This window comes from Onychostoma macrolepis, chromosome 09 (assembly GCF_012432095.1).
Source record: "Onychostoma macrolepis isolate SWU-2019 chromosome 09, ASM1243209v1, whole genome shotgun sequence".
Lineage (NCBI taxonomy): Eukaryota > Metazoa > Chordata > Actinopteri > Cypriniformes > Cyprinidae > Onychostoma > Onychostoma macrolepis.
The window spans coordinates 17,634,497-17,653,747 of record NC_081163.1 but is presented as its reverse complement, the minus strand read 5'-3'; the positions used below and the strand labels follow the sequence as shown (position 1 = coordinate 17,653,747).

General features: G+C 36.2%; 1 protein-coding gene across 1 annotated transcript in view; it reads left to right on the top strand.

Moving 5' to 3' along the window:
* The window catches only part of tmeff2a (transmembrane protein with EGF-like and two follistatin-like domains 2a), a 75,811-nt gene that overhangs the window by 30,586 nt on the left and 25,974 nt on the right, over positions 1-19,251 (top strand). The window contains exon 4 of the mRNA XM_058788233.1: positions 5,000-5,026. Coding sequence (XP_058644216.1) covers positions 5,000-5,026 — 27 coding nt within the window. The remainder of the gene's footprint in view (positions 1-4,999; positions 5,027-19,251) is intronic.

The window sequence follows — 19,251 nt, the reverse complement described above, 5'->3', positions numbered from 1 at the left end:
TGAGATGCACCTGTATATCTGTAATTGCAGAGAAAAGTCTCCAATTGAAGATTCAAAGACATTACCATATTGTGACCATAGACTTGCAAAATAAATAAATAATATATAATATAATATATAATATATATATATATATATACAGTATATATATATATATATATATATATATATATACACACACACACACATATGCATATATATGTATGGATTTATTTATATATACACTACTGTTATCTTATGTTCAAGAAGGCTGCATTTATTTGAATACAGAAAGTAATATAGTAGAATTTAATAACAATTTAACATAACTTTTCTATTTGAACATGTTTTAAAATTGTATTTATTCCTGAAATGGCAAAGCTGAATTTTCAGCAGCAATTACTAGACTTTGCTGTCACATGATGCTCCATAAATCATTCTAATAGAAACAGTTGTGCTGCTTAATATTTGTTTAGAAACAGTGATTTTTTTAGGATTCTTTGATGAATAGAAAGTTAAAAAGAAAAGCATTTCTAATCTTTTCTATTACTATAAATGTCTTTACTGTAACTTTTGATCAGTTGAATGCATTCTTGCTAAATAAAAGTGTTCATTTATTTTCAAAAAAAATCTTACTGACCCCCAACATTTTGTATTATAGTGTGTATATATACAACTGCCTCACTAATCTTGACTTTAAAGTATGGATGAACAACTACAAAACTATAAAGAAATGTCAATAGAGTTTTTCACCATATTATAGTAGAGAAGGTAGAAATTGTAGTAGAACTCATAATTCAAACCTGAAGCCCAACAGACATTCTCAACAGATGTATTAAATTCCAAATGTTCAATTCAAATTTAATAGTTCATTTTACCCACATGATTATGCCAAGGATTAAATTATGTGGTTGAACAAAAAATGTAATTTACCTGAAACCCTACTGAATGCTTAAAGCTCTGTCTAAAAGAGCTTTAAGTAAGACCAAAAGAATATATCCACAGCCCAATGAGATTTTCACACTTTCAGCCCTGAGGACGTCGAGGAAAGAGACAGAGAAATGGACTGCCTCACAGTTCTGATGCTTGTACCAGCTCATCTAACTCTTTGACACTGATTTCCTCTTCACTAATTCCCTGGCAAATGATCCAGCAGCTGACAGATGACCTACAGAGATAAGTGAAGTGTATCACACTCTGCTATTTTCTTTATTTCTCCAAGGCTGGTTGCAGCTCAGCTCTTCTGTCTTTATTCATACATCAGTATCATAACTGAAAGTGAGCACCTTCATGCACCAGTAAATAGAACATTGATTGTAATAACCGGAGAAGTATTAAAGGCGTCATATCACATGGTATTAAATTTTTATAGTTTGTCATATTTTAGGTTTTCATAGATTTCCCACCCTTTGTCTGGCTCTTTTTCATAGATATTTCTCACCCTACACCTTATTGCTTTTAGAATTAAATGCTTCTGTACCTTTAAGAAACACCTTTGCCATGTAAACATTTGTGGCAAAGTTCTTATCCATTACAGTATAATTTTTTACAGTATAATATTTTTGTAACATTCTGTTGGACAGATTTTGTTTTGTTTTGTTTTGTTTTGTTTTGTTTTGTTTTGTTTTGTTTTGTTTTGTTTTGTTTTGTTTTGTTTTGTTTTGTTTTGTTTTGTTTTGTTTTGTTTGCACAAGGTTTCAGATTTGGGCCTGTGATTGTTGCTCTCCATGGTGCTGAATCCCATTCTGCATGTTAAATAATGCTAAATGGTTTTGCGCTTGTCAATAACAATCCTTCAATTCTAGTGTAGAGTCAGTATTAAAAGTTATGGTGCTGTTTAAAGTCCATGAGTTACTGGCATAGTCACTAAATTCAGCTGTAATCTCATTCACCAACAGTCACTTCCAATACTGTTTGGTGAAATCATGTTATTTCCTTGTCCCACTAAGTAATTTCACCATCCTTTACTGCATCAAACCTCTGCTCCATCACACTTGGCTACCAAAATTTGACTGTAGCTTAGTTTCTTGCTGTGCTTTATTGAAACTTTCAGAAGGGTCTTATGTGCCAAATATTAAGAAGTACGGCAGAGATGAGTATATGCTTCTCTCTTTTTTTCTGGCATTGATAAGTGGGCTATTTACCTCGCAAACGGTGACAAGTTCACCGCTGTGCTGCTGTGAGATCAGAGTGAATAATGCGCTGATTAAGGAGACGGGCCATGTGCGTATATTGAGTTTTCAGTGCAGCGCAGGGCAGCTAGCCATTAGCTTAGTGGTGCGTAACTGTAGAGAGGAGAAGGCAGTTCATTTTTGACATTGGAAATCGAGGTTAAGATAGCCTTTCTCCGTAATCGCACTCCATGTAGTGCTAAAGTAGCTTTCTCCATGCAGGGAGCATGCATCATATTCCAAGAAATGACTATTACATTCACACAACTCTCACATAAACAGCTCAACGAGCCTAAGTACTGATCACTAAGTACTGATATGTTACCTGACACACACATGTCGGTCAAGCACGCTGTTCTGGAAATAGTTAATTGTGTGTTGTAACAGCGGCCATGACATGTTAAATCACAGCTGCGTTTGTCTCTGCTGACAGAGACCATCTGCCTCTGAGCCTCTAGCTCAAGTTCACTCAACCCATTGCATCGTGGGAGCCCAGATAAAAAAAGTGCAAAGTCACCGCATAACACATTCTTCCTGATAAATGACAAAGGCAGAGGAGATGCGTAACCCGCTGATTCCTCTGAATGAGGAACAAAGGTCTCTTATACTTAATAAGACTCCTGCCATTGTTTCATGCCAGCAAACTCAGCAGAGTCCAGTCTCACAGGAAGAAGTGTGCCGAGAAACAGACTGTTCGTCTCGCTTTACTCTTCCAGCCGCACTGTGAAATAGTCTTTTTGATGTACTAGGGAACTTCATGAATTTTTGAGCCAGTGGAAGGTTTTCCACTTTTTTGACCCAGTGCTTCAGGACAGGTTCATTGGTTCTGTTCAGTTTTTGCTTTTTAAGGTCTTCAGTTTTTATAAGGAATGATGAAGTACAAGTATAGCTGTTAAATGTAGACTATTTATCTGTTTAACTCTATAAAGTTGTATATATCATATTTAAAATATAGCTTACTGATGACTCTACATTATTAACATCATCAATACCAGAAAAAAAACTTTTGTACTTTATTTTTTACATATCATTTCCAAAATGTCAGCCTCTGTGGCACAATGCGCACATACCTATGTGCTGAGAAATTGTTGAATTTTGATAAAGCAATGGCAAGATTAATAATAATATGTTGACTGAAGCAATGTAATTCTACATTCATTGACAAAATCAACAACCAATTTTTCAGTTTATGATACAGCAGGTATTTTAGAAAAAATTATTTCAGTCATCTTTCTGTTGTAATTTTATGACGCAGAACACAAATAAACATTATCATCAAAACATTACATTTAAATTAATTAAAATCTAAATATCATTATATCAGGATGTATTTAGGGGAGAATTGATATATGAGTTTATACATATATATATATATATATATATATATATATATACAGTGTGTTCTGTCATTAAATTTTTAGAGTGAAAATCAATTCAGTTTCAATAATGTTCTTTTACCAGATTATTGCTCATAATAATACATGTGCACATTTTGTTGTCTGGCTGTTATTTATATGTCAGGCTTTAAAGAGTTCATTTTAAACTCATTTTATACACATATGCAGGCAAAATCATGTGAAAGCATATCAAATAAACAGTTGAAAGTATTTTGACAGGTTTTGACATATTCATTGCATTAAAGCAATAGCTGAGTTTTTCATGTCCAGATGGCCAGAGAGCATCACTCAGATGGTTAAAGACAGATTGTGTGTGACATGTCTCTGAATTAAGAATGTAACTGTCAAGCAATTAGAAAAACTGACAGCAAATAAACCAGTCTGAACTTCTGTGTGTGTATGCATGCGGTTTCACAGTGAAAAAAAACAAACTTTTTTTTACCACTGGACACATTGCTTCTTTTTAGCTTCTTGAAATACAAACTGGTGTAAACTGTACAGATGAATTTAGGAATCTTAAAATCTGATTTTTTTTTTTTTTTTTATCTGAAGAAAAAATACATAATTTTTAAGGATTCTAAAAAAATATTGCTTTGTATGCAATTATTGCTTTGTATCTAACACATAGACCTACACATGTAAATTACAGTGTGTGTTTGTTTGAAGATACATATGCATGGTTTTGCTATCCTTTCCTCATTTTCACTTGAGTGTCTTTTTATATCTTCATATCCAGTCAGAGTGCATCATTTACATTATGATACTTGACTATACTTGATTTTAGAGTCATGTTTAAACAAATATCATGGCAGTACAACCATGAAGCCCTGGACTTTTCTGTTGTTATGCGCAAAGTGTGTGCAGAAGGGTTATAGTTTCTATGGTTTAAGCTGAAACACCGATTCTAAATCAGACTGCGATGAATCAGAGTATGTGTGCATTTATAATATCTCCCTCTTGCATCATTCGTGCAGCCCACTTCTGCCTACAGGAGCCAAATGGGTCACATATTCACCTTTGATCCTCCCACAGTTCAAGTACATAAGACCATATTTGTACTGCATACTGGAATAGTGTACCCAGACTCCAGAGACCCAGATGAGCAATAATGTACACGGTTTATCCATCCATCCATCCATTTTCCAAATCGCTTGTCCTATAGGGTCATAAGGTTGCTGGAGCCCATTCTAGCAGCTCTAGACTTAGACAGGAAAACATGTTGGATGGATGGCTAGTTCATTACATGTACATTCTTAAAAATGTATTTCATTCAATTTATTTACTTTTTTTATTATTGGTCTGGGAAGTCGACAAATAAAAAACATGGACATAAACTTTAGATGCGGTAAAGCCTGTGTGAATTGTTTGACCCTTATTGCATTGACTAAAATGACAGAAATGAAGACTTCAGAGAAGACATCGATGTAATGTTCTGCTTTTTGTGTTTTACAGATGCTGGTTCAGGATCGGGAGATGAAGGTAAGGCAGACCAGCTCAAAATATTCCAATTTTGACACCTGAATTTGTGTGCATACTGCTCATTAAATCACTCTGCACTTGTTTACACTTCCCCACAGATGATGCTCATAAACACACACTCACTTCCTCTCAGCCTGTCAGCAGTCATCTGCTCTCCTCCACAAGCCGCCCACTGAAACTGAGATTCAATTACACCCACTCACGTATTGTTCAGAGAAACAGAATTATTACACTCTTCCCCCCAAAGTGCAATGTCTGACTGACAGTAGAACAGTCTGTGGCTCGAGCCTTATATTTGCATCGCTTAAAATGTGTCACTCTTTTTTTATTTTAATCTCTCGCTCTTCCAGTCAACCCTTTTATTCTTCTCTCTGGCCACATCCGCTAATTGAGTACTGTAACATCCCCCTGCATGCTGCTGCTTATTGTGGTCTTGTTTTGCTAGCCATTTCCTGTTTACTAGATGTGGTCTGTGTTTTTTGCAAATAGCAGTAGCTTTGTTGGTATATGTGTCATTTGGACGGGGCTATTTTTCCCTGAGGAGGTTTGGGAAATTTATATTTCACAGTACTTTGTGATTTTAATCCTCTGGGGTTTTCGGAGAAATTGAATCCCATCCGGATAAGAATGTCTGCAATTGGGGTATATTATTTTTTCACAATTTTTTTTTTTTTTTTACTTTCAGTAAATATAGCAACTAAACTTACATTTCTTGTCATGCTGCCTTTTGGTTTGACTCAAATATAATATTAATATTGTAATACTGTAAAATATTATCACTATTTAAAAATGTATCAGTTTCTTTAAAAAAAAAAAACACCACTGACACCGAACATGTTTTTTAAAGGGGTCATATGATGCGATTTCAAGTTTTCCTTTCTCTTTGGAGTGTTACAAGCTGATTGTGCATAGATAAGATCCCTGAAGTTGCAAAGACTAAAATCTCAAAGCCAAAGAGATACTCTTTATCAAAGTTAGGACTCTGCCACGCCCCCCTAAAACGGCTCATTCAAACACGCCTGTCTACGTCACAATGTGGAAATATTTGCGTAATGCTGCCCAAATGTTCACGTGAGGAAAGAAGGCGTGGTTTCAGTAACCTCAGTGGTGTTGATGCAGCTGTGTCAGGGAGACGCTGTGTGTTTCTATGTGAAAGCAAAAGCACTTTATTTGGCCTTATGAAAGTAGATGCATTAAGGAATCATTAAGATTACTTACAACAGAACAGCACAACCCAGATGTTATCACAATGCATTTTATGGACGACTGTAATTCTAACTTTGCTATGACAATCTGGCGCTTCTGAATCAGCGACTGTATGTTTTGTTATTAGTTTAAGTATCTGTTATTGACTGTTCAAATGCGGAGTTTTGCGCGTTGTGTGTGTGTGTGTGAGAAAGAGAGAGAGAGTCAGGGTCACATCACAGTAGAGGTCTGCAAGCCCGTCAGGACGGAGCCCGACACGCTGAGTCCATTCGGGCCGGGCTCGGGCCATTTTTTATAGATCGGGCTCGGGTCGGACTCGGGCTCATTTAACCTTTTCTCCTTTTATTGTGCCCATATACGCGCAGAGCACACATGGCTACTGTATTAAATACTGATTATATTATAAATATTATACATCGCCTAAGCAATACGCAACGCATGCAGGCATTAGCATACAGGTGATAGTTGACCATGCAGAGCATCAGGGAGAAGTTGGAGCGTGGAGTTACAAAAAGTTCCCAATGCTTCGGGAAAAGCTGCATTTTTTGATCAGCCATGCATTTGCTGATGATCCTGACTCGCCATCTCCTCACTGGATGCGCCTTTAGAGAGAAATGCATCTTTAGGGATTTTATAATGAAAGAGTTTTTGTTTTCGATTCGAATTATTTCGTTTTAACTCTTCGGAGTCTTGGGCTATTTTGGCCGTTTTTGAGTACTTTTTTATTTTTTTATTTTTTTATTTTGCGACATAAACAAATTTATACCATACCAATGTTTGGTATCATTTTTTTCAGCACAACATCACCTATATGAACAAACAATTCGTTTTTCACTTTGATGTACTGTATCAAGATACTGGACCCAAAATCACACAAAAAATACAAAATCCGAATAGAAAAATTATAGTTTTTTTACTACAAAAAACACAAACATGCTCAATGAAGCATTTTAAAAGGTTTAAAATGTAAACACAAGTTGTAAGTGTCAACATATACAGGTACAATTCAGATATAATCAAGCTATATACAAAAAATATGATTTAAAAAACCCAGGTGTAGCCATAGGCTTTTTTTTCTTTTAGCTTTGCCACTTTTTAAAACAGTTCATGCACAAAATTATACAGAGAGCTATATTTAAGGCCTTGCATTCCCAGAATATTAGGGTTCCCAAATAGTGCAAATACAACATAAAAAGGTAAAATTGAGATAAAATCTAACTATATACAGCAAAAACAGGTGTGGCAATAGGCGTTTTTCTTTTCTTTTTGCTTATAAACTCTACAAAACACTTCATGTACAATTACACAGACAGCTACATTACAGGGCTTTCACTCCTGAGTAAGAGGGTTCCTAAAAGTGCAAATATACCATACAAAAGGTCAAATGAACACAAAGTCAAACTATACATACAACTATTTACAACAAATATCAACAAAAAGTGTGTTGTTGTTTTTTTTCTGTGCCACTCCTCAAAACAGTTTCTGTCAACAATGAGACAGAGGGCTACATCACAGGCCTTGCATTTCCATGACAAAACTACCTAAACTATCTAAACTACTCCTAAACTATTCTCAAAATCTACTCAAACTCTTCCAAAAACTAGCAATAATATCTCTCTCTCTAATATGTGTGTGTCTCTCCGTCTACTCCACCAATCTCCCGCCGGCGCCTTTCAATTTCGCTTCTTTGCTCAGTTGGCTCCTCCTCCACTCCCTGAAATGTGCAGTCTGAAGAGCAGAGTCAGCAGATTCGCACATTTTTCTCCGTTTTGTTTTATGACAAAACCGACGGTTATTAGAATAAATGCAACGCCTGTCGCATCCCATCTTGCGTTCTTTTACGAACGCGTCAATATTTTCAATATTTTTTTATATAAAGTTTAAATGATCATATCTCCGTTTTTACTTGGTCTATCAACACAAAACAAAAAGTAGTATAGAGTTTCAAGCCAGCACTTTCGATAGAAGTGGACTGCAGCGCTCAACGTGACTTTGTTTTTATGCTTCAACGTCTTAAACTGGTCATGTGTCTTGATCACGCCGGCGTGATCGGCGACTAGTAGTAATTCAAAGCTTTCTATAGATATCAAGTCAGTGTGGCAAGTAGGCTATATGCTGTGTTTCGGTTTTTCAGAAGCGCTCCGCGCTTTTTTTTTCTTCTTCTTTTTTTTATAAAAGCATGTTTTGTTGATATTGTGAGTGCACACAAATAAAAGTAGACCCTTTACAGTTCCGAACAACGTAGCCTATTACTCTTACCTTTATGAGCAAAAATGACAGCGTATTTTGAAATGTTTCCAATGTAAATGATCGTTCTGGCACGTCCTTTAAGCGCGCTTCAGCTTCCACTCTCCGCACAAACTACTGGATATGCATCAGTGCACATTTATCTAGGTCAAGCGTTTAAACTAACATTGTGGAGCTGTTTTATAATTATAGATTTAATTTTAGAGAAGTCGAGATGATTTGAGAAAGCTAAATTGATCAAACATAGGATAGGCTATGATAAACTTGCTGTCTGCCGCTGGCCGCTTGGTCGTTACTTTGAAAAACAAAAACTTACATTTAAAAACTCCAAACGTTTTTCTAAATTAACTTAATAAAATAACGAAACGAAATACAATCACTTTGCCATTTCATACAAAACTGAACTATTTTAATAGCTGAAACAGTAGTACAAAAGCTGTTTTGGGAGAAGGGGGAAAAAAGACGGGCTCGGGTTGAACTCGGGCCGAGAATTCTGATGAGCTGTCGGACACGGGCCAGGCCAGGGCCTGAGCGTCTCGGGCCAGGGCCAGGCTAGGGCCTAAATTTTAGGCCCGTGCAGGGCTCTACATCACAGCACGTCAGCTATCTTAATCACGGCTTATGTGTGTGTGTGTGTGTGAGAGAGAGGCGAGAGAGAGACAGTCACATCACAGTGGAGTCTTAATCGCGGCTTGTGTGCAAACACATACGAGCTTCATCACTGTGTCTGTCACGCGACACTGTTCCCCTCTCGGGCTTGAACTGATGGTAAAACAAGGGACATTATTAACTGTCTTTACTTTTATTTTGAAAGCTGAAGCTCGTGATTATGGAAAGGGGCGTTACATTTCCGACGAGTGCTTGTGGTGTTCAGCCAATCACAATGCACTGTGCCAGTTGGCCAATCAGAGCAGACTGTGCTTGTCGGAAGGAGGGACTTTGTAGAAAAGGAAGCATTTGAGAGAGGCGGGGCATAGAGGAACTACGATAATGTACAGTATTTGAAAAATAATGTGTTCTTTGAACATTAAAGCATGTCAACATATTCTGTTACACCAAATACACAAAATAATGATCTTTAAAAAAGCATCAAATGACCACTTCAAATGTAAGTCAGATTAACACAGATTTCATGTGTTAATAATTGTACCTTAGAATCACAAACATTGTTTAGAACAAGGATTTTTAAAATGAAAAATAGTAGTAGTATGCATGTTTGAGACTGTAAGTTAACTGTAAAACTGTAAAAAGTACTATACATACAAATTTGAATCATAAATGTTCAGGTTGTATACAATGATGTAATAGTGGACACTGTAATATCTTATTTCTTATTATCTTATCCTATATTTTCCAGCTATATACAATAATACTCTAATAGCTTACTTTGGCTTCAGTTTATAAACAACATGTTGTCTTTGGTGCACTTAACATTTTCTTACAAAATATAAACTGGTGTTTATAGCTGCCTTTATATTTTCCTTTATATATACAGGAGTAGTTTTCTAAACCAGGGCTTTTCAAAAATTTAGAAAACTACTCCTGTTCGAATAGTGCTCATGAAGGACTTAACTGATCATGAACTTCTCATTTAACAAGTATGCCAATTAAGAATATGTAGATATTTTGTAAGGAAAATGATTTTGTGCTAGTATATGAAAACAAATGGCTCTCTGCAGACCAGAACAATAGAGATAGAGAGAGTGGAGAAGACAAGATGATGAGGGCAGAGGAGAAAATATGTAAAGAGAGACAAAAGAAGACTGATAAGAGACCGGAGAACGTGTGCATCGATAAAATGAGTGGAGAAAGGAAAGGAGAGGGAAAGAGAAATGGAAGGCAGATAAAGAGAAAGATAAGTAAAGAGGAGGAAGAGAAAGATGAGGGTGATAAAGGTTGGGTGAGGGAAGGGAGAAATGATTGCGGTTTATGGATGGAACAGAAAGAGAGTGAGAAAGAAGGGCATTTAGGTAAGCACAGCACTATCGGTGTGATAAAAATCAAATGTATTTCAATGGCTGCAGATAAATCATATGGGTTGCCTACTGGGCATGCAGGCTGCTGGACACTTACGGCAGAGCACTGAGAGAAGCTGCCCTGAGCGCCATGTAACATCATCTGTATGAGAGGCTACATGCAGAATAACACAGTTTATGCTTTAGACTAATACAATATAGAGCAACCAGTGAGAGATTAGGCTTTTTCTGATTATCAGATATTTCTTAACAGTTGACATTACTTCTAATTCTAATTCTAATGAAGTTTAGTTACCAAATTATTTTATGTATAATGATTCTCATCACCAGTGCATAACATTGGATTTTAATGACTCCATTTAGTCCTATATTGATGTACTTTTAAACACACATCAAGCACTAATAAAATATGCATTACAGTATATTCAAAAATGTTTGCAGGCAAAAAATTGTGTATCACTGATACACAGAATGGTCATTAATAGACCTTAAAGGGATAGTTCACCCAAAAATGAAAATTATGTCATTAATTACTCACCCTCATGTTGTTCCAAACCCGTAAAACCTTCGTTCATCTTCAGAACACAAATTAAGATATTATTGATGAAATCCGAGAGCTTTCTGACCCTGCATAGACAGCAATGTAACTGAAACATTGATTTGAATATAAATGAAAATTTATAGAGAGTCTTTCCCAACATGCATGTGCAATAAAGAGCTGCTTTATCATTGACAAACAATAGAAGACATTTGCAAGTTTTGTTTCTTACAATGGATTGTTGGTATATGTTTTCCATACCCAGCATTATTTTTGTTCCTTTTTACAAAATATCCTGTTATTATTGCAGTTTGTTAAACCACACATGACTTTATCATACATCAATCCCGTTGACAAGGGATTTATCAGTAAAATTTTACTGAGGCACAGCGGTATTTCACAGAAGCTCGTGCCCTAGTATTGTCACAACTCACAACTTTCAAAAATGTTTTATGGAGTTTTTCAACAGTCGGTATGTCGTTAAACAACATTACAATCCATTGAACGCACTGTACCACTATGCCTCACAGCCTTGTTTTCATTCATGTCAAAAATTAACTATGACGTATGGAAAAAGATGCTGTTTGGAGTCAGCTGGTGTTGTTATGGTAGGTAGCAGGGACTAATGTTGTCATGCTAACCAGTGCAACATTGACCCCTTGTTTAAAACATTAAATGGTTTTTGTTGTTGTTGTTTAATTGCAGTCCTAATGTTTAAAGACAGTCTTGGAAAAGTACTAGAGAAACCACCTGAGAATTGTCTCATTAGATCTAATTAAGTTAATTTACTTAGTTTTCTCCGTTTGGGTTCCATGAGAAAAATATATGGCATGAGGGTGAGTAGATGATGATGAAACTACCTTTTTATTTTTATTTCTATTTTTATTTTATTTAATTTAATTGTATTTATTTATTTATTTATTGCTCTTTGCTTTTAATTCAAGAAGCAAATATCTTTGTTCCATCGCTGTGAAGCAAGAAACGCCCAATTTTATTCAATGATTAATCGCTGTATCACTTCAGCTGTCAAAACTGCAGCAGTACGGCTCCAGCAGCACTTCATTATTTCTAATTACTTCCAAATGTAATCCATTTACTGTGTATCCAGGGCTCTGCATCAAGGATCCATTATGTATTTAATTTTGGTAGATTTTCTATAATCAATACAGACAACACAGACACAGGAAGCAGTCTTTAGGGGAGTTGGCTTGTGTGCTTTGAGGTTTCGTTGTGTGTTTATTTGGTCTTTGCAGCTGCGGTCGACCGCGTTTGATCTTTCACATAAAAATGGTTGTTAAGTCGTGCCTTAAACTGTTCTAAAATACTTTTACCGGAGGGAAATTAATGACCTCACGTTTCTGAGGTGACGACAGTCAACTGCACAGCCGTCTGCGGGTGAGGACCTTCCTCAGTCACCGTGGTATCACCATGGTAACAAGCTTAGAGGAATGAGAAAGAGAATAATCTAATCTCCCCGTTTCAGCTGCTGCGATAAAGACGGGCGCAGTGCCGTCTGGAATGGGAGGTGAAGACTAAGGAAAAGTGTCTGGCTGTGCTCAGAGTTTGTGTGCTTAACATTCAAGCTGAGTGTGAACATGTGCACTGTTTCTGTACTGCAGTCCTTACTGAGTCAGATGCACTGTTTATCAGTATGTGTCACTGCGGCTGGAAAAGGCTTTTAAACCATCGCAACGGATATAATTCATAAGTTCATCTGATAAAAAAGCCCTTTTGAAAAGCTCTCGGACTGGGAAAACCTGTCCATAACCTAGCTTCAATGTGAGGGTGGTGTTTTATCTTGGATTATTACGTGTATATACTACTTCTAAGGCTGAAACCTATTTTGAACCAATAATTAAAGGATAGCACATTGTTCATCTGTTAAATTAATATCAACATATGAATTACTTCTATTGTTGAAAGATGGTTTTGGTTTATAATCTATTAAAACATGAAAGCTACAATAAATTGACTAACAAAGCGTAAAGAGGAAAAGGAAATCAGGCACTGAAACTTTGACATCCAAATATTAGCTAAATGTTTACCCTAGTGAAAAAATAGTATACTTAAGTACAATTTATTTGTATGTACTTAAATATGACTAAATACAGTATATTTGTGGCACACTGTAAATTGGTATACTTAAAGTCTGCTAAATTGGAATGACTAATTTTGTACTAAATGCATTTTAGTTAGTCTAGTGCAAAAGCAGTGCTGAAGTTCAACTAAAGTTGTTTGTGCTAAAGTGGAACTATTCCAAGTATACTTAAGTACACTTTAAATAGCCACTCTTATTTAATTTTTGAAATGCAGAGTTCATTCGGCATAAACTTCAAATGTATTTTGGTGACATTACAATTGCAATTCAATTACACTGTAAGATTGTTGAAGATACATTAATATTATACTGATAACAAACTGAGGTCATACTATCCCTTACTTTTAGTGACTTTAAAATGCATTGCAATGGCATTCCAAGTAAACTTGAAGTGTGCTAATGGGACAATTATTGTGTGCTTCTAATGCAATAAATTAACCTTAATAAATAATGGCACAGCTAAAGAAATTGCCTTTTACTAACACCCCCAGCATGAGCATACCAGTTAACTCAATTATCCAGAGAACATCAGACAGACATTTGAACATTGACTGAAGAAAACACTGCGGACTGGATTTGAACCTGGGTCACTGCGACACACGTGCACTCACTTTACCAGATGCGCCACCAAAGCAGACGTGCTGTGATAAACTGCGGTTAGCCTACTTTGTAGTCTTTCTATACTGTTACAAATACTACTACAAGTAAACAGTTTTTTTTCCATCAATTGACAGCAAAAATTATATGGACTTAAAGACTGCGAATCGCCAAAAAGTCTTAATATAGGCGCAGTAAGCAGTGCGTGGAAATAAAAGTGAAACGGCCTGTATAGAACACAAAAGTGCATTAAACTTGAAGCATAAATCCCGCCTACGGAAATTCGAATGGTTGGGGGGTGGGGAGGGGTGAGGTCGTGGTTAGAACCATAGATATGTCAGCCGCACCACACGGATACGCTGTTTTCGTTCAAATCAAAGCGTAAATAAATGTTGAAAACGTAACCGTGTGGCGCAGCTGACACAGAACAGCACACGCTATTTGCGTCCAGCAGATACTCTCTAAAATGGCGCTACGGTGACGTGGAGGAGACGAATTGTTGAATAAAGTCATTATTTTTGTTTTCTTTGCATACAAAAAGTATTCTCGTAGCTTTGTAAAATTACGGTGACATAATTTTTACGTAACATCTTTTTTGACGATGCCTTTCATACTTTTCTGGGCCTTGACAGTGTTATTTACTTGGCAGTCAATGGGACAGTCACAAGCCTCAAACAGCTAGTATCGATAATGGATGAATGAAGCAACTCATCTTATGATCCTGTAGTTGTATGAAGATATTTGTTTGTTCCTTCACACCTTAAAAGTGTCTTAAGTATTTTAATAATGTGATTATAACATCAGCCTAAATATAGGCTACAGTATGTTCAGTGATGGGGGCTTGATAAGTCCCTTGATAAGTCTCTCCTCACTTTATACTTTCACGACCTGTGAAATTCACCAAAAATCTGTTTTGCTGTACTTTTGCTAAACATCTGAACTCAGTAGAGTGCACACTATTGGGAATCTGTGTTGCGGATTTGGCAATTTTTTCAGAAGAAACTTTAAGAGTCTAGAAACTCATTGCAGCTAAAGACACAAGTCTGTATTTCAAATCTGAGAATGATGAAATTATTTTAAGATGATGCTGTGTAATTTTTTTTTTAAGGGCAAACCAAAGAAAATGTGAGGTATGAATTGAAACATCCAGTATGTTTCTGCTAACAGGTGCTGTAAGGGCAGAGTTTCCAAACACAACTTTTGCCTACAGCCCAAATGTAACAATGGGGGATTTGCAAATAAAGCAATTTAATTTGTTAAATATTGAAGTAATACTTCAGTAATTTATTCTAGCTGAATCCTCTGTTGACCTGTTATGATTAAATGTACAATACAATACACTGTATTTAAGTTCTACTTGTTGAGTATAAAAATAGTATAGATAAAAAAAATGTTTTGAGTTGCAAATAATTATAATAATAATTCATAATGATGCATAACTGTACTTTGTACAGTTATGAACTTTACCTTTTCAATAACTTAACCACATCAAATAGTGCTTTTCACAATTTTGCATTGTTGCAAAGCAGCTTTACATACATATGTGACCCTGGACCAAAAAAACAGTCATAAGTCGCTGGGGCATATTTGTAGCAATAGCCAAAAATACATTGTATGGGTCAAAGTTATCGATTTTTCTTTTATGCCAAAAATCATTAGAATATTAAAGGGATAGTTCACCCAAAAATGAAAATTTTATGTTTATAGGCTTACCCCCAGGGCATCCAAGATGTAGGTGACTTTGTTTCTTCAGTAGAACACAAACGAAGATTTTTAACTCAAGTCTGTTAGTCCTATAATGCCAGTCAATGGGCACACAATCTTTGGGAGAAAAAAAAACATGCACACACAAATCCAAATTAAACCTTGCGGCTCGTGACGATACATTGATGTCCTAAGACACGAAACGATCGGTTTGTGTGAGAAACTGAACAGTATTTATATCATTTTTTACCTCTGATAAACCTCAATGTCCGACTGTCACAACATCCGGTGCGTGACGCGTCAACCTGCTCTGGCACATAGGCATATATACATAGATGCCTCATTAGCGACGGTTTCTATGAGCTGCTATATGTAAGGATCTACGTATATATCTATGTATATGTTCCAGAGCCGTTGACGCGTCACGCGCCAGATGTTGTGGATGAGCTCAGGAGAGTTGGACATTGCCGTGTATCAGAGGTAAAAAATGATATAAATACTGTTCAGTTTCTTGCACATACCGATCATTTTGTGTCTTAGGACATCAATGTATCGTCACGAGCCGCAAGGTTTAATTTGGATTTGTGTGTGATGTCTTTTTCTCCCAAAGATTGTGTGCCCATTGACTGGCATTATAGGACTAACAGACTGCAACGGTTTGAGTTAAAAATCTTCGTTTGTGTTCTACTGAAGAAACAAAGTCACCTGCATCTTGGATGCCCTGGGGGTAAGCAGATAAACATCAAATTTTTGGGTGAACTATCCCTTTAAGTAAATATCATGTTCCATGAAGATATTTTGTAAATTTCCTCCCATGAATTTATATAAACTTAATTTTGATTAATAATATGCATTGCCGAGGACTTCATTTGGACAACATTAAAGACGATTTTCTCAATATTTTGATTTTTTGCACCCTCAGATTCCAGATTTTCAAATAGTTGTATCCTAACAATCCATACATCAATGGAAAGCTTATTTATTCAGCTTTCAGATGATGTATAAACCTCAATTTAAAAGAGTTGACCATTATAACTGGTTTTGTGGTCCATGGTCACATTTAGAAAAGTAAAGATATGTAAACAAGATAGTCATGGATTTGAAATGGTGAAAGAAATTCACGAACTTGATCAGAAGGTTCATTACTTTTGTATATTCACAATACACTCCAATGCACCTGTACCAACATGCTTTTTTACATTAATGGTTCTTTAATGTCCCGTACGGACAACGAGAATGCTGCACTTGGAAATGTGGACTGCAGCCCTTTGGGCTATCAAACTATTATGAATTATTAAATGAATTATTAAAATGATCCTGACCAGCCCTCAAAACTACACAAAAAGTTAAAATGTAACATTAAAATGAGACGTTAACTATATGAAAAGTAACAAAATGTATTAAAATAATTTCAATTCATACATCACATATAAATCCGCAGTGTACTGAGAGACCGTCAAACCGCCAAAACATTTCAATGCATTTTACATTAGAAACACTGCAGTGCATTGAGAGTTGAAGCGCGCAGAGACAACGGGCAGAGATGTTACGGATGGTTTTATTCCGTCTGCATGCACTGAAACATAAGCAGTAGGCTACGTTCACATTATTCCACCAACGAATGGAACTGTGTGTTTTAGAGCATGTACAAGAATAAAACTAATGTTATGCCGGTTTATCCAATTGTTTCCTGCAGCATTAATGGCAGATCATGTCAGATAAAAGGGAAGCAAAACATTCTGCAGATGATACCGTTTCTTGTTTATTTCCACACCGCTTACTGCGCCTATATTAAGACTTTTCGGCGATTCACAGTCTTTAAGTCCATATAATTTGTTCTGTCCTTGATGAAAAAAAAAACGGTTTACTTATAGTAGTATTTGTAACAGTATAGAAAGACTACAAAGTAACCGCAGTTTATCACAGCACGTCTGCTTTGGTGGCACATCTGGTAAAGGGAGTGCATGTCTGTGGAAGCGACCTGGGTTCAAATCCAGTCCACAGTGTTTTCTTCAGCCAATGTTCAAATGTCTGTGTCCAATGTTCCTCTGATAACTGAGTTGGCTGGTATGCTGGGGGTGTTACTAAGAGGTCATTTCTTAAAGGGGTCATATGATGCGGTTTCAAATTTCCCTTTCTCTTTGGAGTGTTACAAGCTGATTGTGCATAGATAAGATCCCTGAAGTTGCAAAGACTAAAATCTCAAAGCCAAAGAGATATTCTTTATCAAAATTAAGACTCTGCCACAACTCCCTAAAATGGCACATTCAAACACGCCCCCACATGTCTACGTCACGATATAGAAATATTTACGTCGCCCAAAGAAAGAAGGCGTGGTTTCAGTAACTGCAGTAGTGTTGATGCAGCCATGTCAGGGAGACACTGTGTGTTTCTAGGCGAAAGCAAAAGCACTTTATATGGCCTTCCGAAAGTAGATGCATTTAAGAATCATTAAGATTACTTACAACAGAACAGCAACACATTTTATGGATGACCGTTTCGTGAACCTAGGAGAGGAGGTAATTCTGACTTTGCTCTGACAATCTGGCGCTTCTGAATCAGCGACTGTAAGTATGTTTTGTTATTAGTTTAAGTATTTGCTATTGACTGTTCAAATGCGGAGTTTTGCGCGTGTGTGAGAGAGAGAGAGACAGGGTCATATCACAGTGGAGTCTTAATCGCGGCTTGTGTGCAAACACATACGAGCTTCATCACTGTGTCTGTCATGCAACTCTGTTCCACTTTTGGGCTTGAACTGATGGTAAAACTAAGGACATTATTAACTGTCTTTACATTTATTTTGAAAGATGAAGCTCGCGATTATGGAAAGAGGCATTACATTTCCGACGAGTGCTTGCGGTGTTCGCCAATCACAATGCACTGGGTCAGTTGGCCAATCAGAGCAGACTGCACTTGTTGGAAGGAGGGACTTTGTAGAAAACGACGCATTTGAGAGAGGCAGGGCATAGAGGAACTACAATAATGTACAGTATTTGAAAAATAATGTGTTTTTTGAACATTAAAGCATGTCAACATATTCTGTTACACCAAATACACAAAATAATGATCTTTAAAAAAGCATCATATGACCCCTTTAAGCTTTGCCATTATTTATAAAGGTTGATTTATTGCATTAGAAGCACACAATATTGTCCCATTAGCACACTTCAAGTTTACTTGGAATGCCATTGCAATGCATTTTAAAGTCACTAAAAGTAAGGGATAGTATGACCTCAGTTTGTTATTAGTGTAATATTAATGTATGTTCAACACTCTTACAGTGAAGTTTGAAGTAATAAAATACATTTGAAGTTTATGCTGAATGAATTCTCCGTTTCAAAAATTAAATGAGTGGATATTTAAAGTGTACTTAAGTATACTTGGTCCACTTTAGAACAAAAAAGTATATTTAATACAACTTTAGTTGAACTTCAGCACTGCTTTTGCACAACTAAAATGCATTTAGTACAAAATTACTTCCAGTTTTGCAGACTTTAAGTATACCAATTTATAGTGTGCCACAAATATATTTAGTTATACTAAAGTACATACGAATAAATTGTACTTAAGTATACTATTTTTTCACTAGGGAAGACTTTAATGTCCAGTTACAATTTTATTTATTATAAGCATTTCTAATAAAGATGGGGTCCTGAATGTTTCTTTATTCTACTGTTTAACATGATAAAATCCTCTTTCTAGTTGGTAAATGGTCAATTGGTAGTACCTAGTAATGCGACACAAATGAATGGATCATGCCGTGGGCAGACATAAATCATGTTGGGACTGCTAATATGGTCACTAAAAATCATTTTATTCCGTTATGTTGAATGAACAAATGATGTTTTCTGACAAAGAA